General features: G+C 37.8%; 2 protein-coding genes across 2 annotated transcripts; both read left to right on the plus strand.

The window, feature by feature from the left end:
• The first annotated feature begins 403 nt into the window (after positions 1–403).
• KRT20 (keratin 20) lies at positions 404–7,349 on the plus strand. The gene is given in 9 exon segments (XM_006924661.1): positions 404–799; positions 2,718–2,803; positions 3,933–3,982; positions 3,985–4,088; positions 4,431–4,592; positions 4,748–4,873; positions 5,764–5,984; positions 6,695–6,732; positions 7,255–7,349. Coding segments are annotated over 9 exon segments (1,278 nt in total).
• Positions 7,350–13,520: 6,171 nt separating this feature from the next.
• Positions 13,521–19,055, plus strand: KRT12 (keratin 12). Its single transcript, XM_006924662.1, has 8 exons — positions 13,521–14,118; positions 14,478–14,560; positions 15,536–15,692; positions 16,587–16,748; positions 16,848–16,973; positions 17,114–17,334; positions 18,014–18,084; positions 18,551–19,055. The coding sequence occupies exons 1-8, from the start codon at positions 13,570–13,572 to the stop codon at positions 18,646–18,648; spliced, it is 1,467 nt and encodes a 488-aa protein (XP_006924724.1). The 5' UTR covers positions 13,521–13,569; the 3' UTR covers positions 18,649–19,055.
• Positions 19,056–26,067: the final 7,012 nt, after the last annotated feature.

Below are 26,067 nucleotides of genomic sequence, written 5' to 3' on the forward strand. Positions count from 1 at the left end.
AGGGACCTGAATTGTTCATGGAGATTGCAAATATTCTTCATGTGTATATTAGGATGAAATAAATCTGCCAAGGCAGGTGCAAGGGCTAAAAGAATATCCCTTCTGTTTCCTTTTGTTACCCCTGTTTAAAAAAGAAGTCACCCCTGAGAAAAGCCTCTAAGAAATGCCTCTAGTGGTAATTTCTGGAATGGAATTAAACAGACTGCTGTAATTTCTGGAATGGAATTAAACAGACTGCTGTGGGGGGGTCAGAAAAGCAAGGCCAGGTGAACTGTGGTGTCAGCCTGAGGTGAGATGGCAGCAAAGAAGTGTCTTTGCTGTGAACTCTATAAAAGGTCAGCTCAGCCACCACCGAGGAACAGACCCTGCCTGAAGTTACAGATGCTTCCTCCTAGAATCCTCAATGGATTTCTCTGACAGAAGCTTCCAAAGAAGCCTGAGTTCCTCCTCAGAGAGCACTGCAATCAACGTGAGTGGCAACATGTATAAGAAGGGGGGCAATCAGCACCTGAGGGTGGTACTCAGTGTCTATGGGGGATTTGGGGGCCACGGCACCCGCATCTCGAACTCCAGACACTGGGTGAACTATGGAAATGGTGACCTGCTTTTTGGCAATGAGAAGACGACCATGCAGAACCTAAATGACCGCCTAGCAAGCCACCTAGAAAAAGTGCGGACCCTGGAGCAATTTAACTCCAAACTTGAGTTAAAGATCAAGCGGTGGTATGAAAAAGACGCGCCCAGCACCAATTGGGACTACAGTGCATATTATAGACAAATCAAAGAGCCGAAAAATCAGGTGAGGGATGATGCTCCACTCTTCAGCTGCAGGATATATCAAGAGGACATCTATGTTAGGTGGATCTAGACAGATGCTGTAAAGCAAATTAGGCTGAAATGCTACATCTATAAAAAAGGTGTATTCTATCATCTACTCTTAGTGCTGGAGTACCTGACTACAAAATAGGATAACTGTAAGGTATGCTTTTTGAAGTTTTTAAATCTAATTATGCATAAAATATGAAAATTTAACCTCCAGTCGTATAATCTGTATTTTTGTCATAGTTTACCAGGTCAGGGCTAAGTGAATACTAAACATTTTTTCCTGAAAAGAGCTAAATTTTTGAACTGACAATAAACCTTTCTTAGTGTTTGACCTAGTACCCACGAACTTTTGAAACCCCAGTCAATTTAGTTTCTTCCTTTCATTTATGTAAATTGTATAATGCAAGTATTGGAATACTGTATCATAGATTTCAATTATAAAGTGATTCAGGGTGGAAATGGAGGGAAGGAGTTTAGGTCTTAATGATATCTGGATTTTAAAATGTCTTGCTTAATAATCTGATCATCATCACCAAGCAGAACAGAAACCACTTCTACAGTAATAAAATTTTCTATTGCCCTCAAATCAAATTTATTGCAATCTTATGAGAAACTGCTCCCATGTTATCCAAGAAAGGTGGAGTTGTTTTATCAATTGTGTAGAATAAAAGAAGACTTTACTCCTGGTTAAAGATTTCAGATATCACACAGAGCACTTGCACCACTTAAAAATTCTTATCTAAACAAGAAAAGTGTCCCTATCATTTTCTTTTCTGTTTTAACATTCATTTTGCTTTAGAGCAAAGGCCACTTATTTATCAGCAAGTCTCTTTCTCTTGTATTGTATTAGACAACAGTAGGATTTGATTCAGATTCTAAAGGAAGTTACCTTGGAGTTTCAAGAACTATGGGGACATGAGGCGAAGGTATTCAAATTGCCCTTTCTGCCAACAGGTCATTCTCCTCAGGTTCCCATTAAAAACATTCAAAAGCAACCAACCATTTTCCCCTGTCTCATGGATGGTGTTTCTGAATCTACTTTGGATCATCTCAAATACACAGGCACAGCAATTTTTCCCACCTAGCTGGACAGACTCAGTATTTGAAGGAAGGAAACTGTCTCCAGCACGGGACCTGCTGAAAGAAACATGTTATTATAACATCTTCTACTAGCAGACTTCTGATCCATCTGTATCTTAGAGAGGTCACCCATTAGAGAACGGCTTCTTAAGATCAGAGGCTATCCGTCCTGATAGCCCCCGTACATAGCACCACTCCTACCCCATAACGAGTGCCCTTTCATCAGCAAGTGTTTAGTAGACAAACTAGGTGCTGGGCACCATGCTACGCACTGGGAAATATGATGGTGAACATAATGCCATTTAGGGGAAAACAGGCATGGACAAAGGCAATATGTATGCCACACAGAGGGATAAACACTAGCATGGAGGGCTGTGTAGGGCAATGAAAGCACAGGCAGTTCAGCCAGTTCTGTTCTGAAGAAATCACTGAAGGCTTGAAGCAACGATGTCTAAGCTAAGATGCAGAGGAGAGGGAGGAGGAGTTCACCAAGCGAGAGGAGCTAAGAGGAATGTTTGAAGCAGGAACATCATCAAAGGCTAGGCACTCAGTAAGGTTTGGTGGCTCAAGTCGAATTAAATTCTCCTTTTGTAAAATCACAAGAAAGTTGACCAAACCCTGGGACTTGAGTTGCATTTCACAAGTCTACTATGTTAAATACCCATACCATCATTCTCCCTTTCTATTTCCATGCGGAAATTATTGAAATGAACATCCTCTTTGACATAACAGTGGTTATACCTGAGGATCAATGCAATCATTTAAGACTTCTATCCAGTTGAAAACGTCATTCTTTCTCGTGTGTTTTCCAGATTAAAGAGGCTCAACAAGAAAAAGCTCGACGTGTCCTGAAAGTTGACAACAATACTAAACTAGCCGCTGAGGACTTCAGACTGAAGTAGGTTCTCTAACACCGTGGAAGAACTTCCTATACAACAATTTCTTTCAGTGATCCCTCACGATACTCAGCATTCCATATTACTGTTGGCAAAGGAGCTACCACTAAATATTTTCAGAGTCTTAAGAGTTTAAAGGGTGTTAGACACTAGCTGGTCTGGCCCAGCACTCAGAGCTGGACTTCTCTCTCCCATGGTCTTATGATTTGGTCACCCAGTACGTAACTGAACACCTCCAGTAACTACTACTGTTCTTGTTGGTTAGCTCTAGTTGCTAGAACGTTCTGTTTTAGCAATCTGGCATCTACCTTCTCACATACTGCATCTGACTCTGTCCTTTGGAAAGATAACAAAGCAATTTAAAACTCCCCTTCAGCCTAAGCGCCTTTCTGTTATACAAAGAGAGTCATTTGTCTACCTTAGTGATTCTGCAAGTGAGTCATCCATATTCCTTCAAGTGCCTGCAAGTCCCAGGGGTAACTCTTGATGTTTTCTAGTTTGCCAGCATTTCACAAAGCAGTCTGACCGACCAAAGACTGGGACTGTGAGTAAAGCCGTTCAGATCATGTTCAACTGCTCATACTCTTAACAAAGTTCATTAATTGCAGTCAACACCTGAGTGTCCCATTGCACTATCATTTTTTTTTTAAGTTTGCTACTTTAATAGAAATGGGAGTATATAAAATTGTAGAGGAGAATGCATGAATTTTTAAGATAATTCACTTGGATGCATCTGTTTACAAAGTAATAAAAATAAATTGATCATATACATTCATTAAGTAAATCAAACTACCCATTGTTTAATAGCAATAATGAGAACCCTTTGCTAACACAGTAATTAAAGCAAATTTTACCAAAAAAAAATTAATATATCCTAGCATTTAGGAACTTTTAAAGTAATTTTAAATTGTTTTGTTTTAACCAGTCACTCCAAATCACAAAGATTATATTTATAGGGCAAAATTATCTGATTCTTAGGTTCCCATGAACATTTTTGAGATGTATAAAGGGGGACATAATAATGTATTGAAATGGATCTCATATACCACATAAAAATCTATTTCATTATATTAAGATTACCTCTTCTAGGCTTCAGAACTCGATTGTCTCTGCTTAATAATTAATTCACAGGTATGAGACTGAAGGAGGGATGCACCTGGCCATGGAGGCTGATCTCCAAGGCTGTCTAACGTCTTTGATGATCTAACCCTATATAAAACAGACTTGGAGATTCAAATTGAACAACTGAATAAAGAACTGGTTATCCTCAAAAAAGAACATCAGGAGGTAAGAAAATAATTCAGAAGTACTGGTATTGGGAATGATGGAATGGCTATAATAATAATGAGAAGGGCGAGAAAGAAGAGAAGGAAGATTTGGTGGTGGTGATGATGGTGAAGATAGCAATAATGATGTTATTGGCCCTAACTTCTTTTCATAAGGTTTCTGTTGGAGTTAAATAACTTAGAGCAATACCTGGACCATAAAAAGCCCTACCTAAGTTATTATGTTCTTTCTTTTTTTATTCATTCCCATTGAAAGAAGCTATATGATTTGTTGTCTTTTCTGCCCAGTCTCTTTTGAGAATATGCTTCAAGCAATAATCAATCAGAATTTTCACTCTCACAGGAAGTAGATGGCCTATGCAAACAGCTGGGCAACACTGTCAATGTTCAGCTGAATGCTGTTCCAGGCCAGAGTCTCAGTGCCATCATAGATGAAATTAGGCAGAGATATGAAGCGTTGGCCCAGGAGAACCTTCAGAAGGCCAAAGAACAGTTTAAAATACAGGTAACAGTACAATTCTAAAGGATAAACAAAAGTAGAAGTTGTCCTCCAAAAAGAGAAAACTTTCTACTCTTTCTTCTCTTCTCTCTTCTCTCTTCTCTCTTCTCTTCTCATTTCTCCCTGCCCATGTAGCTAAAATTGCTTTTTGGAAATTTTAGACTGAAACTCTGCAGTAACAAGTCACAGTGAACGTTGCAGATTTAAAAGACATTGAGATCCAACTAAAGAAGCTGAGCCGCACCTACCAGAACTTGAGCTTAAACCTCAAGTCCCATCTCAGCATGGTAAAGTACACCTAACTTCCAGCTCTCAGCATAGTATATGCTCATTAAATGCCCATGTTAGGAACTCCGGAAATGCAAAGACCCATAAGAGCTGGCAGGGAGACAGGCTAAACACTGATTATAATAAAAAGACAGAAGAAATCAAGGAAAAGGGCAATGTACTGGAAGGATGCAGAGGAAAAAGTAAATCTGGAAGATTTCACCAGGGAAGTGGCATTTAAACTAGATCTAAAATCTTGAGATGAATTTTTAAGCTGGAGAACAAAAGTAAAGACAGTCTAGGCTGAGCAAATCAGTCAGCTCATGATAACTTACGCCATGATAACAACCCTGAAAATCACAGTGGCTTACTGCAACACCATCCATCACGGGCTGGCTGTAGCTCTGCTCCATGGTATTTCCGCTCTGGGGTACAGCTGACAGAGTAGACTCTAGCTGGGGCACGCCAGTGTTGGGCACGAAGAAAGGAGCATTGATCGGTCCCTAGGATCATTCTTAAAGCTCCTCCTCAGAAAAGGCATTTGTCAGTTGCAATTGTATTTTCATTAGCCAAAGAAAGTCATATGACCAAGCTTGGCTTCAATAGGATGAGGAAGTCTAATCCTCTACATGGAGGGGCACCACAATCGCAGGGAGGGGAAGCAAATATTGAGAATAATAATACAATATACGACAATAAGAGAACAGTGAGTGCAAAGCTAAAAACAAACAGAAAAACCCCAAGAGCTAGTGATCCTTGTTAGCGGTAAAGAATGGGAGATAAAGCTAAAAATATGCATGATGTCCACAATAACTTGCTGCAGAAATTCCACTCAGAAGAAATTAAAAATGAGCCATCTTTTAAATGAAGTCCTCAAGTAAGAAATGTCCATTTTTTCTTTTGCTCATAGAAAGACTCTTTGGAGCATACACTGCAGGATACCAAAGCCCGTTATCATAGACAGCTGGCCGCCGTCCAGGAACTGCTAAACACTCTAAAGGCCCAAATGATGCAGGTACGGACTGATGCAGAACACCAGAACAAAGAATTCGATGCTCTGCTTGACATAAAGACCCAGCTTGAGCAGGAAATTGCTACTTACCGTCGCTTTCTGGAAGGAGAAGGTATGAGGTAAGGCTCTTAGAACCAAGGACTGCGTGTCAGTCGATGTCTACATGCTGTGCTATTTCAATATCCGCACATTAAACCCCGTCACCCATTCCCCAGCACCAATGCAATCCCTCGCACAAAAACAATTACACACACACCCCAACAACAAAACAAAAATATACCTAAAAGTACACACACCCCAAAATACTAAGTACAGCCTTTGTACTTGACATTGAATCAAAGGACAGAGTTAGAAGATGATTATACAGATGATTCAGATTATCTAATGTTGATTTTTATGATTAATATTTAATTGACAACATAATAACTTTTAAAAATTCTTACTGAGAGATCATAAATTGAACAACAGGTCACAGAGGTCATCGGTGTTGCAGCAGCAACTGTCCTGAGATACCATGGCAAAGAAAGCCAACAAAAGAACATAAAACTTCAACTTCCATTGTAGTTTTGTTATTTTAATTAGAGAAACTTCTAGCATATATGTTAACTGAGTCAGTTTTGAAGCTATGTATCTTTCGAGATAAAAAGGAAGGCACTCAAGTTAGAATATACAAGCATAGTAAAAGGGGAAAATATACAAACACAGGATTAAAACACACATCACTCGGACTTTATTTTGAAACAAAAAAAGAAGACAGTGCTTCATTCTCAAAATGGCAATAACACTTTTTCCTGTTCCTTTTTCGTCTCTTAAAAAAAAAAAAAAACAGCACTACAGAATATCAGATAAGCATCTTGGAGGACAGAGGTAAGTGTTCTAATTTTCACACATTTCTTATAAGACTGAATTCTCACTCAATAGCGTACCACTTATTACCTGCCACTGGTGAAAAGTAAAGAGAGATCAATTCTCAAGAAAGCAGATATTACTCTAGCCATTCTGAAAATCACATTGCATAAAGAAACCCTCCGTATGGGAAATTTGTCACACTCCCCATGACAGGGTGATTTTTATGGCCCCATGCTATTATTGTCCTGAGATGTCCTAAGATCCTGAAAATTAAAAATAAAATGAAAATGTGCATTTTGCTTGATTCAATACTGTATATTTCTCTTTGAGGGTGGGGAGAGTAGAAAATTTGTAAATTTGGGGAGAGTGGCACATTTTCTGTATTTATTTATAAAATGGACTTAAGATCATTTAAGAAAGAGAATGGGTTAGATTTTTTCCTAAAGGAAGGAAATACGTATAAAATAATAATAATTAAAAGTTGAATATTATAAACCAGTAGAGTCATGTATCTAAATTAATATTTAAATCTAAATTCAGAGATAAAGAAAACCAGGAAGATTAAGACAGTCATGCAAGAAGTAGTGGACGGCAAGGTTGTGACATCTGAAATCAAAGACATGGAATCTGTGTAAACACCTGCCAGAAGGAGATGCTGCTGAGGTTTTGGAAAAAAATGTAGCTAAAATTTTTGTGTCTTACAAGAAAGCAGCCATCAGAAAGCACCATGAATGCTTTCCAGTGATGAGAAGAGGGGGAAAAAAAATCCCATTTATCAGTCTGTAATTAAATATAAATGTTTTAATCAAAGGAGCTGCAAACTGCCTGCAAAAATGAAATCCAGTGAGCATTAGGATATTTAAAACATCATTACTGTCACTTTACCACAAAACACATTAATTACAAGCTACAGAACACCTAATATCAATTCATTAATGTCCCTGAAAATTACAGTACATTTCAATTATACTAAACCTCACAGAGCAGAGAGTGTATATAAATAAACCTCTCTAATTTTTTCTGTTTCTGAATTGCAAAATTTCCTTTCAGGGGCCTGTGGATTCTTGATTGAGCTAATTCCTTGGTTAATTTCATAGAATTTTCAATATCAATACAATTCTGCCAGCCTCAAATTATATCTGCTGTTTTCCATTGTCTCCACTGCCTTTTAAAACTCAACTCAACTCTTTGGAAAATTTGAGAGTCAAATTCCAATCATAAATGCTGAGCAGAATAAGAATGAAGCACATTATGCCTGAAATGAGAGTAAATTAAAAGCAAGATTAGTTAAATGCTCCTCAAAGCAGAATGTTTCCCCTTATAATAAAAAACTGCATAAATCATCGTGTTCTCTTTATGTGAACATATATTATGAAATGTTTCTCACTATTTTTATAAAAGCTTTAATGAGATATATAATTCACATACCATAAAATTCATCTTTGTAAAGTGTACAATTCAGTGGTCTTTCTTATGTTCACAGGATTGTGCGACCATCCCCACTATCTAATTTTAAAGCATGTTCATCACCCCAGAAAGAAACCCATTAGCAGTCACCCCCATTCCTGGTCCTCCTAGCCCCTGACAACCAATAATCCACTTCTTCTATGGATTTGCCTTGTCTGGACATTTCATATAAATGGAATCATGCAATGTGTTCTTTTGTACACAATGTTTATAGAAGCATTATTCATAATAGCCCAAAAGTGGAAACAAATGTCCATTAACTAACGAATGGATAAACAAAATATGCTATATTCATACAATAGAATATTATCTGACAATAAAAGAGTGAAGTACTGACACATGCTACAATATGGATGAACCTTGAAAACATTATGCTAAGTAAAAGAAGCCAATTCAAAAGAACGCATATCGTATTTTTACCCTTTTTGCATTTTAGTGATCAATAACTGCCTTGCAAATGTTTACAGAAAAAATAAATTTGCCCTCTATCATTGTATTCTAGTAAATAAATAGCTTGGATTTAAATTTTTTATTTTTAAGTTTGTAAATAAATAGGATTTCCAGTGTGATTACTATATTAAAAATAATAATGTGGTTCACTTAAGAATAATAATGTCTACTTTTTATTGAGCACTTACTATGAACTAAACAGTATTCCAGGCCTTTCATATGCATTGCTCATTTAATCTTCACAATAACACTATGAGGTAGAAGCTATTAGGTTGAATCATATGAACTTGCCAATATGTGATCATTTTTGACCTTCAAAAATAGCAATTTCCTATGGCTTGACCTTATTTTACTAACCCCATTTTACATATGAGGACAAATGAGAATTATATATGAAGACACAAAGTAGTATTTTCGCAAAGTCAGTTACCAAATAAGACTGAACCTCAGGGCTGTTTGTCTGAAGTCATGATACACTTTTAAGTAAATAATTACATGACAACTGAGTCATACTTGAAGTGAGCATGTGGCTATCCTTAGTGGTTTTGTTTTCTAATTGTCATTTTCACTAGCCAGACACAACACCCAACTGTCAAATATCCAGCTAACATTGACACACAAGACTTGACTCAGTGAGACTACTGTCAGAAAAAAAAAAAAAAGTTCTTTTCACTCACTCTCATTCCTCTGCTTTCCAAAGAAGTGAAGAGGTTTCAGTCTCATTTTTTTTTTTCTTAATTTCCTTCCAAATCACTCTACCTGGTAAATTGCTTTTAAAAGATGTTAAGAACTTTTAGAAGTGAATTCTTTTTCACCTACCAAGACACATTCCAGAACAGCCTGAAACTCTGACATGCAAATATCAGAGACTGCGAGTCTGGTTTAAAAAACAACAACAAAAAACAAACAAAAAAAAAACCTTTAGAAGATGGGTTTGAAATTCACTAGGCAGGAACACTGCCATATGGCAATAATAATATTTTCTTAAAAGAGGTAGAATTATTTTTAACTCAATTTCTTGTCATAAAAATAAAGGTTAATTCTTGCCTTTTGGTCTATCTCTAGTTTCTTCCGAGTAATATTTCAATGAAAGTAGGTGAGACCACGCATACATGTGGAACCAGATGATTCTACCTTCGGTTCTGCTAGTAGTTACTGTGGGAAAGTGAAGCGTTAGTCTCTGTATGTATCTATACTTCTTATATGAGCTAAGAAAAAGAACAGTACGATCCTATTTCTGACAGGCCCAGAGGTCCATGGAAGATCCGTAGTACTTAGATGTAGGTCACTTTCTCACATATTAGAACCATAATCGATATATTTCTTGACTTTATATGAAATCGTCAGTGCAATAGTGGAGTTATCACACTCAGAGAGAAGTCCTAGAGGTGACGTTAGGATGGACAGAACTACTTTTTCTGGGCTTTGGGAATTACATCCACACAGAGCCTTAACATCTAAAAAGAAGAATGACACGGAATGATATCAAATCAAACCTCGACCGTGTGGTGGACATCCTCTGCTCTCACCCTTACTCACTGGAGGGTAATCTCATGTACCTGATTACACCCTCAAATACCATTTCCAACTTAAAATTAGGCAGTGATTTCTATTTTTCAATTTCCCTTCAAACACCTGTTTTCTCTCCTCTAGACTCACTTCGAAGATTCTCCTTACCAGCATATTATTTTATCTTTCTCTTTCTCTCAACACGTACAATCAATCCTCCCCTGCGTTTGAGAACCACTGAACTCTGAAGCCCAGAACTCGTCTGCAAGCATGATCCCTGGGGGCCTTATTCATCCTCATCTCAAAAGCACAGCATGAAATGTCAACAACCAATATTCTTTCACCCACTCACAGGATCTTGAAATGTTATTCAAAGCAAAAGCTAAAAGTGTTATCAACCAAGGGATCAGTGAATTGCAGAAAGCAGAAGGTCTGTCTGTCTTGAACGCCTAGAAAATCCCACAAAGATCAGAAAACTAATCAATCTGACATGAGACGATGAGCACACATTTTACTTAATAAAATCTAAAGATTTACAAATACCACGTAAATAATTATCTCCATTTTGAGTATTCCCTAAACGCTATAAAAATAGAAGACACAATTCTTTTGAAAGGTTCACCCTGGTTCTGGTCATTTTCCTCTGTGCCTCAACGTCAATAATCACTTTGCCAACAAGCCCAATATTTATACATTCCCACCTTCCTACATTTTTACAGCTGTCAAAGAAAATTATTTTCACTTGTAAAAACTCTAAAATAGAGGCTTGATTATTTAACTAAGCCCTCCCTTCCCCACCCCACAAAAAAAACCACAAAAGGAGAAATATTTCTTTTCAACTTCTGAAGTTGCTCCCCATTCATAATTAGATTCAGAATAAATCTTAGCGCATACCAGTAAATTAGAGCAAAGTCATTTTCAAATGAAGTGAATTTTATATGACATATTCAAGCATGTTAAGGATTAAGTTATTAAGTGAAATAACTTCAGGAGTGCAAGGATGAAGTTTAGCCAAATACTAGGCTAAGACTCAAGATAAAAAAATGAATTAGACATAGTCCCTACCTGAGAAACTTAGAAACTAGAATAATATATAATATGTATAGAAACATAAAGGTATAATACATAAACAATGTATAGATATTGAGTGAAATTATTTAAAATTTACATATATACATTAGAGTTGGCAAATATACCTTTTGGCACAAAATTGGTTCCAACTTCAAAAATTCAAGTTAATCATATTTCCATCTCATGTGATCATATCACTAAGTTACAATTCTGAATATGGCACATTTCCTCTGACTCTATAAAGCAAGCGACAGCCTGTTTTCATTTCTATGGCAATAAAATGGAATCACTCTGTCTTGGAGGGTGCAGACAGTGAGTAACTAATAAGTAACAACCACAGTGTCAAGTTCCTGTGTGAGAAGTACAAGTTTAACTAGTACTTTATAAGATCTCTGGAGATGCGGTTACATGCCATAAGTATAACTGAAAACACACTTGCCTCTGTGTTTGGAGAATTTCGTGTGTGGTATCATTTCCTATAAACCATGAAGCATTGATCTCTGGATATGAGCCTGTACACTGAGAAATGAAATTCAAGGAGAAAGCTCTTTTGAAAAGGAGAGAGCTAAGGCTCCTGGTTGATGTACAGGGCAGAAACAGTTCACAAATGGAGTCAGAGTGACCCTCTCTTCTTTATGTTTTCACTGTAAGCAGCAGGGTTGTGTCATCCACAGAAGGCACCACAAACCCCAATCCTATCTTTGCCATCCCCTGGCTATGTGGCCTTGAATAAGTCACTTAACATTCTGACCCTCAGATCGCGCTTATCTGTAAAATGAGGTAAAAGTATCCACCTTAAGAGGTTGTCGCCAAGGTTAAAAATGTCAATAGCTCACATGGCCCAGTGTCTAGGACAGTTAGTACAAAATAATAATTAACAAATCAAACAAAGACAACAAGCCCAGCCAAAACGCTTTAAAGGCATCTTGGTAAAAATTCCATATGAGGCTGAAGCCCCTGGTATTTCCATGTAACAGGTTTTCATTCTCTCAAGAAATGAGACAAATGGATATGGCCTCTCTCGTCAGGCAGAGTGCATGACATTGCTGCATCCTTTCTGGATCTATTGTGAATGAGAATATGCAATTTCTGCCAATCTCTTGATTAAAACCTTTTTTTTTTTGGAAATCACACTTGCTTGCTCTTTGTGATGTGTATAGGTTGGGGGAAAATATGTCCCTTCTATGATAAGGTAAAAGGGAGTTGTAATTGGATTTCAAGAATGAATTCATCATTCCTGCCCCTGGGAAAGTAATACAAAAAGGTGAGGGTGGGGGGTCACACAGTCCTTCCATTTTTCAGAATTGATAGTGGGTGTCCCCCATAGCGGTTCGACATGAGCTTTGCTGTAACCTTCTCTGCATTTGTCCCAGATCACCAGTGGGCACTACCGGCTCTGGCTTAGGACTGTTCACAGGATCGAAGAACCTCACTTTCACGGAGGCTGGACTCAGGAAAGATAATATCTAGATATTTGGGGAGCTGGGTCAAAGGTGCAAGCACTGATATAATTTCAATATACAAAAAAATCAATTGTATTTTGAGAAACTAGCAATGCAGGGGGTAGAGCAGTGAACAATCAGACAAGGCTCCTGACTTCGTGGCATTTACTAAGAAGGTCAATTCTTACATAAAGAAAGATCTGCTGAAAATATTATAATATTCTACTCAAAAACAGCATTTTTCAATGTTTAAGAGGTCTCCTTTCTGAGTCAGAAAAAAGAAATTATGCAACAACCTAATGACAAATTTTTCAAATCCTTGAAAATTCAAATTCCAGGATCAATCTGGAAAATGCGTGTATTCGCTCCCTTCCACGAGTCCACTTCACAACTGCTTCTGAAACTATATTTCACTAGAAAATAGATCATTAGTGGTTGGTTTACACTGAGTTTTCTAAAGGAAACAAATAGGAAAGATAAGTGAAGAACTTTAAAAAGCTACGGTTGAGAAAGTATTCATTAATTTATCCATTCCAGAATCACTCATTGCTTTCCTACCGTGTATAAAATAATAGGCAGTGCTGAGAATACAGGCAGTAGAATAATTCGGAGAAGAAAAATTCCTTATGACAACCTATCTCTACTCCACCCAGATTTCTTTTTTGTATGACAAACATGTCATGGGCACAATTATTCAATTATTTCTGTACCAATGAATTTTCAATATGCATTAACCACTTACTTGTTGAGCTGGTCAAAAAAAGAGGAACACTATATTTTGAATGGGGAGAGTGAATTTTTCAACTGCACCACCCATTTCGTGACCTATAAAAGGCTAACCTTTCTGCCTTGCTGACACTGCTTCCTCTCAGGTTGTGGCCACCTTCCCCAGGCTGTACATCTCTCTAGCATCACCATGTCACTCTCAGTGCAGACCTCTGGGGTGTCCAGGCGGTCATCTTCTCAGAGTGGGGCACTGGGCAGAGCCAGGGGCATGTCTGCTTCCAGCGCTGCAAGTGGCTATGGGGGAAGTATCCTTGGCTTTGGAGGCAGCTATGGGGGAGGATTTTCTGGTGCTTCCATGTTTGGTTCTGGTTCTGGCTTAAGTGGTGGCTCTGGAAGTTTCTTTGCAGGAGGACTGGGTGCTGCTTATGGGGGAGCCCTGGGAGGTGGCTTTGGAGGCCTGGGGATTGGATTCGGGGGAAGCCTAGGAGGTGGCTCTCCAGGTGTTCTCTCTGGCAGTGATGGAAGCCTTCTTTACGGATCAGAAAAGGAAACCATGCAAAATCTCAATGACAGATTGGCTTCCTACTTGGATAAGGTTCGAGCTCTAGAAGAGGCAAATACTGAGCTGGAAAACAAAATTCGAGAATGGTACGAAACACGAGGATCTGGGACCGAAGACCCCGGGTCACAGAGTGATTATAGTAAATATTATCCCTTGATTGAAGATCTCAAGAATAAGGTAAGAATATGATTTTTGGAGGGGCTCTGAGAATTATTTTTTATTTTTCTTTTTTGCTATCACAATGTTTTACAGTGATAATCACCTAAAACTTAGATATTTTTTCAGCTCATCTACATTTGGAGCAATTTCTCATCTCAAGATATTTAATTTCATTTTATCATTACCATTTCTGTAGGAAATGTTTCCTATTTTTTAAATATTCTATGAATACATTTTCTTTAAAAAAAAATTAAACTGCCTTAAACTCTTACTATCGTAACATTTTAACATCATCTAAAGTTTTCCTTTCAAAATTATATTTAATACTGATCGATATTTTAGGGCCTCATTTTGTGTGTCTTCCCCTATTTTGCCAGATCATTTCTGCCAGCATCGGAAACGCTCAGCTCATCTTGCAGATTGACAATGCAAGACTGGCTGCCGAAGACTTCAGAATGAAGTGAGTCGAACAAAAGAAAGGCTCATGATAATGGACATGTCCCACTATTTCTTCTTATTCCCTGTCTTTCTGCCTTCATTGATGGCAACTACTTTAAACCTTCTGCAGTTCGCATGCTCCATACATTTAGTGTTTTGATAAATGTACACTGGGCATTCTAGAAAGTAACTAGATTCAAACACAATTCACATTACATGTCCTTAAGCATACATTGCTTAAACTTGGGGCTATGGATAACCATATTTGTAATTTGCTAACGACTCATTATGTGACATGATAATTCCATCAATGTCCTAAACCTCAACCTTCCATGTATCGAAATGAATTAGTATGTTTTTGCCCGAGAGTTAAATGAAATGACTTTTCCTGATGACACATAAACCTAAAATATCAACCATGCATTTATTTCTATATTCTATCCTCCTCTCCCATACTCCACTCTCCAGACATAAAGAGGAAATACTAATGTCCTCTTTGCTCCACAAAATTTCCACACAGGATGTTGTAGTAGTGAGAATCATGAATCTGTAAAATCTTAGTAAAAGTTACAAAACAAGAATCAATGTTTTAAATTAAATTATGACTAAAAGTTAAGCAAAAAGACTTATTATTTTATTTTCAAGTGCTTTTAGGATGCTGTCAGAAACTCCACACAGAGATGGCCTACTACTTACTGTTCATAGCCAGAGCAGCAAGCCAAAGAGGAAATTGTTCCCTGGGGTGCAGTGCTATTGGAGTTTGTTGCCGGTAGAAAAGTATCAACCTCATAATTTTTCACTTCTCTCCAACTGAGCAGTAAACTATCATGAAAAAAGAAAAGAAAAAGTTATAAAAGGAAAAACAGCATCATACATTGCAAAGCTGCCATTTTTAAATAGTCATACAGATTAATGCTCAAAATAGCCCTGAAGATGGCAGGGGCCTTATTCAAATGGATGTGTTGATTACCTAAACTGTTTTGTGCTTGGTTTTCAGGTATGAGAACGAGCTGGCCCTGCGCCAGAGCGTGGAGGCCGACATCAACGGCCTGCGCAGGGTGCTGGACGAGCTGACCCTGGCCAGAGGCGACCTGGAGATGCAGATCGAGAGCCTGACGGAAGAGCTGGCCTACCTGAGGAAGAACCACGAAGAGGTCAGCCAGAAAGGGCAGCTTGCTAAGCTGCTTTTTTTTTTCCCATACCCCAAAATTAGTTTCGAATTTATGAATTTGGAGTTAGAATACATATGAAGGATACGCTATCTCATTGCTAAAATGGCTATTTTGAATTTCTGTGTGTATGTGGGGTGAGGGCTGCTGCTTCTGGTGGTATTGGTGGTAGTTCTATGAAATTTTAACAGACTAAAAGCATTTTCCAATCTTGCTATTTCGTCATTAGGAAAGAACTATCAGAATTTTAACTATCCTGAGTTAGTGATTTTTAAAAAATACAGTATTTTTAAAGTTAAAAAACAAAAGTCTACCAATAACAATATATATATATACATATATATTACATATATATGTTAGAGAAATTGGCTCTACTCAGCATGATACACACATGGAACTCTGATATGCCTATAACGGTGTCTATTGGAGGCTGGTGTATAGAATGGACATCAATCATGATACTCGACAGAGGCTTCTAAAGAGCTTTCTACTAGAAATCAACGACTGTGATACAAACAGTGTGCAAGCCTACGTAATGTCTGCAACCCTTGGCATGGCAGCTGTAGCTGAAACCCCCAGCGTACTCTTTCCACCAGGCCTTCACCCCCAAGAAGTAGGGCCAACTCATCCATTAGGCACGATAGGCACAGCATCTAGGCCCGTGGTAAATATAGGGGTCCGGGAAAATGTCTCAAGTTCTTTTAAAATCAAAAGAAAACTATGAATTTTTAGGTTAAAACTGTTTTAATATATTGTATTAAAATGTTTCTCTTATACCAATGCAGTTGTAAAATATAATGTTTAATATTTTTTGTAGAAAAAGAGATCCACAAAAGTCATAATGGGCCCCCGCGCTCCTCTCTCACTTGCTGTCCCCAGGACCTCCAAAGCTTCCGGACTGACGGCCCAGGCCAGGTCACTGTAGAAATGGATGCTGCTCCCGGGGTGGACCTCACCAGGCTCCTCAACGACATGAGGGCGCAGTACGAAGCCATTGCTGAGCAGAACCGTAAGGATGCGGAAGCCTGGTTTATTGAAAAGGTACCGCTAACAAAAACAAAAGGCTTTGTTTGATACATTCGCAGAAAAGACCTATGAGAGCAGCGCTCACTCACACCCCCTCGCCCTTTTCCGTGGCAGAGCGGGGAGCTCAGGAAGGAGATCAGCACCAACACCGAGCAGCTTCAGTCCAGCAAGAGCGAGGTCACGGACCTGAGGCGCGTCTTTCAAAACCTGGAGATCGAGCTCCAGTCCCAGCTCGCCATGGTAGGGCCCACGCAAAAAGACGGCAGCGTCATTTCGACTTCCAAAGAAAATCCTGCATCCAAAATGTTAGGATATTAACTGCCTTCCTCATTTCAGCCCCCTCCATTGTTATGTCTGTGCCATTTCCCTCCCACGTGCAGAAGAAATCCTTGGAGGACTCGTTGGCCCAAACCGAAGGCGAATACTGCGGCCAGTTGTCCCAGGTGCAGCAGCTCATCGGCAGCCTGGAGGAGCAACTGCTCCAGGTGCGCGCGGACACTGAGCGCCAGAACGCAGACCACCAGCGGCTGCTGAACGTCAAGGCCCGCCTGGAGCTGGAGATCGAGACCTACCGCCGCCTGCTGGACGGCGAGGCCCAAGGGTGAATAGAGAACTCCGGTTGAAAAAACCTGAGTGGCTGACCCACAGGAACACCTGATGTAGTTTTGGGGGCAATAGAAGAAGAAAGGGTTCTTCGGTTGACAAAAAAATAACAAATCTAGTAAAGACATGGCTTGGATTTATTAAGTGCTCTACACTTCACAAAGTGGTGTCACCCATTAACTTACCTGATAATAATTCATAAAATGCTGGGATGAACAATGATGCCACCACAGAGGCATACTGCAAACAATTACTAGAAAAATCACCCATTCAAGTTCTGATATCAGTGTCCCAATGCTAAGAATGACACTTGAAATAATAGCCTCCTCAGATCTACTGTAGCGGATTTTCTAAAAGTAACAGCAGCCTGGACTAGTGGGCAGAACTCAGGACCATAAATCGGGAAATCTAACTTCTGAAACCAGGTCCTCCATTAGTTGCCGAGTTGCTTCACTTTGACATCCTGTTTTAGGCAGGGCTTGAAAATCAAGGTGCGCTGCACCAATCGATGACTCTCAGGATACATCAATCATTCTTGATCAAGAAATTTGGAATACCTTCTCTGTTTGGCCCTGGTTTTATGTACATTTATAATTTTTAGCTCAAATAGCAAACTCCTTATTTCTTGTCATTCCAGAAAGCATGGTGTGATATCATCTCTCTTGTTTTCTTTACAGTGATGGTTTGGATGAAAGTTCATCTGAAACAGACTCCAAATCTCAACCACAGTCCATTGATTCCTCTAAAGGTATGCTAAAGATTCCCTAAAAATTACTTAGAATAAATAAAGATTTATTAATGACTAAAGCTGTAAGATCTCATTACTACAGTATTATTAATAACTTAAAGTATATTTATATTCCAAGCCAAGAAAAAATATTTATGGAGAAAGATGAGTAGTCTGTACTTTATTACAACTTTTGGCAAGTCCAGGGAGGGAAAAATCTACCCTACAAAGAGGTATTATGAGCATCATAACTACTTTTTAAATGCTTAAAGAGAGAATTATTTTCATTTGTGCATAAGACAACGCTGAATACATTTCAATTTCATTGAATAAAACATATTTTTTAAGAATGCAAAAGTCACTTTTGAAAGTTTAAATTTGATGTATTGTATCACTCAATACCTCATTTAGAAGGTTAAGTTAAACAACCAATTTTGATGAATATTTGAAACTAATTTTGCCCCCTTCATTCCATCTTTATCTTTAGACCCTACCAAAAGCCGAAAAATCAAGGCAATTATCCAGAAAGTGGTGAATGATGAAGTGGTCTCAACCCAAGTTCAGGAACTTGAACAACTAATATAAAATTTCACAAGATCTGCCCCATGATTGGTTCCTTAGGAACAAGAAATTTACAAGTAGAAATTATTCCTTTCAGAGTAAGATGCTTATTAGTTCGATCTCTATTTTTGTCTGTTTCATTTTCTTTGGATTCCTATTCACTTTGAGTCCTCTTTGCCCTTCAATTCTAAGTCATTGTGGCCATGTTGGTCTTTATAACAAACAAAAATTGCCTTATATCGTTTCAAACTTAAAGGAGACTTTCAATAAACTTTCTTCTATTGACCTGGAACATGCTTTTAATCACAGGACTTTGATCAAGTAGTATTGTTTTAATAAAGTCAATTTTAAAAGATGAATGATAATAACATGAAATCTGTGCCTTCTTGATTCCAATAATAATGTCAAGAGCATAGAGAGAGGTTTATGAAGGAAGTAAATAAAAATGTACATAAACTACTGCGATTAAAGGTCAAGGCTGGAGATTAAGTTAAGAAGATCCTTTTTACATCAGCCCATCAAGGTTTCAGCAAAATGATATCGTGCACTACAGGGCATATCAATTGTCCTGTTAATTTTCTGGACCTTCTTCCACTCAGTCAATAAACACTTATTGAACCCCTACAGTATGCCAGACTGGAGACTCTTCTGGGAATGGTGATACAGTGAGGTAGGGCAAATCGAAGTTCAAAGGACTCATGGAGGAAGAAGCGAACAATATGTCAGGGGGCAACTAAATGCTTCGTCCAGAAATCAACCAGGTAGAGAAAAGAGAATGAGAGCAGAAGAACCACATGTGAAAGGACACAGAGGTATGAACAAATATTGCTTTGGTGTCATTTTTCCTAGGATGGGGGTGGTTAAAACCCATAAATCAATAAAAGATGCCATGTTCTGGGCTGGGGCAGAAGGTGGCCAAAGTCTAAGCATAAACATATGGTGGTTTCATCTGGGTTGCCAGATTCAAAACTGTAAAAGGAAAACAAGAGCAGGATTTAATGATTCAAGAGCCTGGGTTCTGAAGCCAGACTGGGTTCAGATTCTGGCTCTGCTACATAATAGCAAGTAACCTAACCTCTGTGTGCCTTGGTTTCCTGATCCTTAAAGTGGGGTAGGTTTTGTGAAGAGGAAATGAGGTAACATACATAAAACACTAGGAACAGTCTCTGGTACCTAGCAAGTACTCACTATTTGTGTCCTGTTATTATTTACTGTATGGGACCAAACTAGTAGAGAGAAACCAGGGGAGCTGATGAGTAAGGAGTGTCAAAGGGAAAAGAAGGCAGAGGGAGGATTCATGGCAAACCTGGAGAAGTTCCAGCACTGAGTGCAAAAGCGCATGGAGAGTTATTATGCCATTTTAAGATGGCTTGCTTCAGTATGCAGCTTTCTGAAGTCACAGTTTCTTTCAATATTTGCTAGTGGCTTCGGATGCTCCAATCATCTCACTTGATTACACATAGCAATTCAACTCACTGTCTAGCCCTCGCCTTCCAGAGCATATCCTAGGAGACCCTTACCTTTCAGACTCAAAGAGATCATCAAGGTCTTTTCCTGTACAAGGTCCACAGTCCCCAAGTGATAATAATGTTGCTTTTTTGGTACTCAGAAGTGGCTGCAAATAAGTTACTGTTTTAAATAACATCTGTTTTCCTTACAACTACATTATGAATTGTGTGGGATTAAAAGGAGAAAAAGGTTTTGCACAAGTATAAATCCAGTGGTCATTTCTCAGCTATCATTTTAATTTCTCAGCATTCCCTTCTTTTGGAAATATTTCTCCACTGAGCCCCCGGAGACATCATCTCGCTGGAAGCTCAATCCTCTTGTTTTTCCTCTCTACACTCTTCCCCTAATCTCATCTAATCCCATGGCCTTAAATAACCATCTATGGATGATGTTAGCAAGACTTATTGTGGTGACCATTTCACAATATATATAAATATCATATCATTATGTTGTATACCTGAAACTAATATAATGTTGTAGGTGGATTACACCAAAAGAAAAGAAAGAAAGAAAGAGAGAGAGAGAGAGAGAGAAAGAGAGAAAGAGGAAGGAAGGAAAGAAGAGAAGAGGAAGAGGAGAGAAAGAGAAAGAGAAAGAGGAGGAAGGAAGGAAGGAAGGAAGGAAGGAAGGAAGGAAGGAGAAAGAAAGAAAGAAAGACTATCTATGCATTGATTACTTTTGTGGTAGCTCTAAGATGGCCCCAATGATCCTTATCTCTTAGCATACATGTCCCTGGGTAGAGTCCCCTCCCATAATGAACAGAGAAGGCCTATTGAACAAGTGACAGTATGTAACCTTCGACATTAGGTCACAAAAGCATTTCAGTTCTGGCTTGATTTCTTAGATTGCTCACTCTGGGGGCAATCGGCTGCCCATAATGTTACACTATGGGCGAGCGGGGGGGTGAGGGGAGGGTGGACATACCTGAAAAAAATCTGTGATTTCACAAAATTTCCTATCTAAAATCACAATTTTCTCCTGATAATATCTCAGGGAAAATGTTCTATAATCTTCAGTTGGCAAAAGAAGCATTATAGTTTTTATTAAATGTACTTTGCCCTACTCTCACCGCCAAGAAAGACAATTAGCACAGCATCCCTATCATGAGATTCCAGCTCTCATTCACTAGACCACAAGCCATAATTCAGCAAATGCATGAAAGACCCTTTTGGACTTAGCCATTAATGAATTGCAGACATGAGAAGTCTGTCTTACTCATAAGAAAAAACCCAAGTACAGGATCAGATAACAAAAGACAGCATACCATTTATGATTATTTTAAAATCTAAAATTTTACTAATTTAAATTTTACTTTTATATGCATTTGTTGTATATATAAGCTTTTTTAAAAAGTCTGGAAAATACTGTTTATACTAAACTGTTATAGTGGTTATCTCTTGGGGATCAGCAAGGAGTTTGAACAATATTTTATTTGTTTATTGTACATTTTTTTAAGACTTAACGAATGGGTGTACAACTTTGATAATTAAGGGTAAAATTAATTTTAGTTATCCAGAACAAATGGGTTTACAAGTAGTTCACAGTAGGAAGGGAACCATCTAGAAGACAACCGTAGATTGCCAAAACAGGCACTTCTTTAGGCTTTGTTAGAGTGCCACCTAGTGGAATCTCAGGAAATAAACTTCTTTAAAAACTAACCCTGCTTTTCAAGCCACTTGAGATACTTTTGATACTAGAAAGCTTTGAGGTTTTTTTAAAGAAAGAGAGAAAGAAAGGAAGATAGAAAAAAGTAAACCTTTTTAAAAGCATAAACATAAAAAGTTAAAACTTCTTATTTAACTAAGTGGTATTAGTTCCCAGAAAGTCCACCAGTAAGGAGGCAAGTTCTATAAGGCATAAAGAAGAAAGCTAGTAATTATTTACAGTTTAGAGAACCAGAGAGCCAATCTGCACTACTCAAGCTTTTAAAAATATACACAAACATCAAATGAAAACTGTATAAACATAGCTGAGTATATGGCTTTTTATGGGGTAATAAGTGTTTCTTAAATCTTAGAACTTGGATTTAACATCTAAATATCATTGTTTAATATCAGTATCATAAAATCAAACTAAAAAACATTAGTGTCTTAATTAAATGTATCCTCTTTATCACTACAGCCTTTTTAATAAAAGCTAGAGTTGCAACATTCAGCAACATATTTATAAAAAAAAAATTATGACGATCAGAATTCACAACTGAAAAATAATCATCTGGTGAATAAATAAATTAAGGTACATTCATACATTACGACCTACCAATAAAAAAAGAATGGAGCTACTGACACAAAAACATGGATGAATTTCATGAAAAGAAGCCAGGATCAAAAGAATATATGCTGTACGATCCCATTTGTATGAAACTCTAGGGAAAACAAATCCAATCTAAAATGACAGAAATCAGATCAGCGATTGCCTGGGCTGAAAAGGGTGGAGGAGTGGGCATTAACTGAGAAGGGTTGCAAGGGAACCTGTAGAACTGATGAAAATATTCTACATCTCAATATGGTGACAGTTACATGGGTATACCCATTTGTCAAAAAACTTCAAATTGTATGCTTAAAATGAGTAGATTTTATTGTATGTAAATCATACCTCAATAAAGTTGATTTTTAAATAATTTAATTGTCTGTCTTCATGACAATGCTGAGTTGGAAGCACAAAGGAGCCAAATAGGATAAATGATGTACTAGGATGGGCTTGCTTGCACCTGCCCTTATATGCTGGTTGACAAAAACTCAGGAATTTTTCAGGAATTTTTCAAGTTAGCCATTAAACAGTTGGTAGCTTCAAATTGGCCATGATGGGAATATTTACACTATGGAACTTGGGCTCTATTTATATATTCCCCTGGAGAGTTGGTTTGTAACAGCAAACCATGAGCATAATAGTTAAAAACACAGATCAAAGGCTGACTGCCTGGGTTTGAGTCCAGCTCTGACAACTTCTAGTGGTTTTATTTACTCCTCTGTTCTTCAGTTCAAATTAAACTGACTGTGAATTTTAGTTGCTAAAAAATGTCACTGTCATTGTTTCACTATGCATATATTCTTAAAGAAATGCAATTTTTCTTCAAAATCATGGAAACAGATCTTAGAAGCAGACTTTTGGATAAACCATGCTAAATAAAAAATATAACAGTCCACAGAGAGGTAGTACAGGCTAACAGATAGAAACTAGATGGTATTTCAGGCTTCACTCAGTGAGTCATTATTCTACTCAGAACAAGTTACTCAACTTCAGATGAGTCATCTTTCACAAAGACACAATAATAAAATCATGTTTAATCACATTCTCCTCGCATTTTGGAATCCTTATTAAAAACACGATAAACACGGGGCACTATGAACTTGGCAGGTCAGAATATGTTCACTTGAGTTATCAGCTTGGAACCCACTTCCTAAAGTTATACATACATGCAGTTTCTGCTGAGAAAAATATGTCCATTTTGAAATGTTTTGTTTATTTGCAAATACCATGGGACTTTTTAAAAATCATTTAAGACTGCAATTTCACATTTCAAACAGAGCTACAAATACAACTTTTTTTAACCAGTTGAAATATAATTTTTATTTTAAAAAATTCAATGGGTGTATTTATGTACACATGTGGGGCATCACATATTCATCTTTTGTGCATTCATTCATTCAACAAATATTTATTTAGCACCAACTATATGTAAGTCTTTACATCGTCCATTGAAAATAACCTGTTTTTATGAACTAAAGGTAAATTCATGATAGTTTCATACGTCTTTGTTGCATTGGTATAAATGGAGTAAGGTGAATCATCATCATTTTTTTATTGGCAAAAGTTTCATTGCTCCACGTGTGGTATATGCTGATTATTTGACAAAAGTGTGAGGAGGGTTAGTCAACCCCTTTTGGAAGCTATGACACCTCCTCATTCATTTTTATGAGTTTTATAAGTTTTAAAAAGGAGCAACCCATACTGTTGAACAAATATTTTCAGGGCATATTTTTTAATTACGATATCTTAAGTATTTAATTACATTTTATGTTACATTTTGCACTATATAAAAGTACCTTCGAGGTACTTTAAAATGTTTTCACTGGACATCCATTTTAAATAAATTTATGTGGTAATTCTGGATGATAGAGTAATTTTTTTTCTTAAAATCAACATTTGTTCGGTGAGTGAGAGAGAGTAGTTAACAAGAAATTAGTAATAGAGTAATTTTAATGTTAAATTTCCCTATCTTATTTAATAAGTGACTGAGTAGGCTGATAAATAACGATATAAATTTTTGTCATTTTAAAAAAAAAAAACATATAATCAGCATCTAATCAAGAGATAATCCTGGAACAAAAACTACAGAACTAGGTCCAGGCTAATATAGAATTCATTCCTCAGTGGTGTTACAAATAAAGCAGAACAAAGTCTAGTTTCTCTGCCTCATTAATCCGAGGCTGGGGGTAAGGGAAAGTCTTCCAAGGGGTGATGTGAAGGTATGAGAATTTGACTCAGTTCTCCATTGGAGTCTTCAGTAGAAGATCTCCCTCCCCTACGTGACTCTGAGAGATGTTTGTAGAGCTGGAAGGAGCAAGGAGAACTGAATGCTACCCAGTGGGAAGATGAGACTCGCTCTAGGGGAAGGCAGGTCTCAGAAGGGAGGAAAACCCAGTGAACATTTTAGTCATCATTATCATCATTATCTGTCACCTCCCAGGTACACAGAGAACAGCTGCATGACAGAGATAATTTCTGAGGAGTTAAAGGACAACATAATATTGTAAATCCCAAGATACAAAGCTAAAGCGGCAGGTTATCTAATTATTCGCTGATTTATCCAGAAGGAGATTTTTTAGCTGCATTTTCCAAAATATTGGCACTCTGAGAACCTAATCATATAACACTACATTTCAAAAATGCGTACTATGAATCATAAAACACTTGTTACATATGCAGATATCCAAACATCTTACATCATCATAATAACTTACCTCTGTTTAGGATATTTATGAGTCATTTATGTTTGGTTTGGTCAGAAAAATCACCAAATAAGAAAGCATTATTTTTACAAATTTATACATTTCAGTCAAACTGAACTTAAGCTAAACAATACAAGAAAAGTTATTCCACTGTCAATTAGTCTAAAAATCCTTCAATTATAACTTTTTAACTAGGTCAAGGTCCATGTCTCCTGGATCCATCAATTTATTTATTCATTCATTCAATAAATAGTCTAAGCACATCCTGGCCATATCTGGCTTTTTGCCTCCTAAATATCTGTGATCTAATTACTTTTCTCCATTTCCACCACCACCGGTCTGGTCCAAGCCACCATTCATCGCCTTTCTCCTAGAGGACTACACAGCTTCCACGTGGCACGCCCAGTTTTGAAAACACAAACCTCATCCTGTCACCCTATTGCTTAAAACCCCATGGTCTTTGGAATAAAGACCCAAATCTAGCAAGGTCTGGCCCGGCCCCGCTTCCCTCTATACTTCACCAGCCCAACTGGCCTGATTCAGCTCTTCTACACCCTGCTCCTTCCCACAGGCTTTTCTGCTTTTCCTAGAATGTTTCCTCTCCATTCTGGCCTAGTAACTCCTACTCATCAGTCAGGTTTGAATTCAAATGTCACCTCCCCTGAAAAGCTTTGACTAGCTTCTGCCCCTTCCTCTTCCACCACCATTAACGAAGTCAGGTTCTTCTACCATACACCCTCATAGTACACTGTAGTCTTCTTTCATAGCTCTTAGTGAACTGGCAATTATGTATTTATTTGAATGACTACTGAATTCATGACTGCTTCTCCCACTGTAAGATCTCCAAGGTCCCTACTGTTTTGCCATCCACTGTAGCCTTGGCGTCTAGCACAATGCATGAAACAGCACACCTAGCCCACTGCATGGGAGACAATCAATATTTGTTGAATATATGTGCATGGGATTGTGTACAAGTTCTAGA

This window comes from Pteropus alecto, unplaced genomic scaffold (assembly GCF_000325575.1).
Source record: "Pteropus alecto unplaced genomic scaffold, ASM32557v1 scaffold98, whole genome shotgun sequence".
Classification (NCBI taxonomy): domain Eukaryota; kingdom Metazoa; phylum Chordata; class Mammalia; order Chiroptera; family Pteropodidae; genus Pteropus; species Pteropus alecto.

Bases quoted from the DNA above. Each gene is read 5' to 3' on its own strand.
- KRT12 (XM_006924662.1), top strand. From the start codon at position 13,570: ATGTCACTCTCAGTGCAGACCTCTGGGGTGTCCAGGCGGTCATCTTCT. The intron at 15,693-16,586 runs GTCAGCCAGAAA...TGCTGTCCCCAG, and splicing joins TGAGGAAGAACCACGAAGAG to GACCTCCAAAGCTTCCGGAC. The intron at 16,974-17,113 runs GTAGGGCCCACG...TCCCACGTGCAG, and splicing joins TCCAGTCCCAGCTCGCCATG to AAGAAATCCTTGGAGGACTC.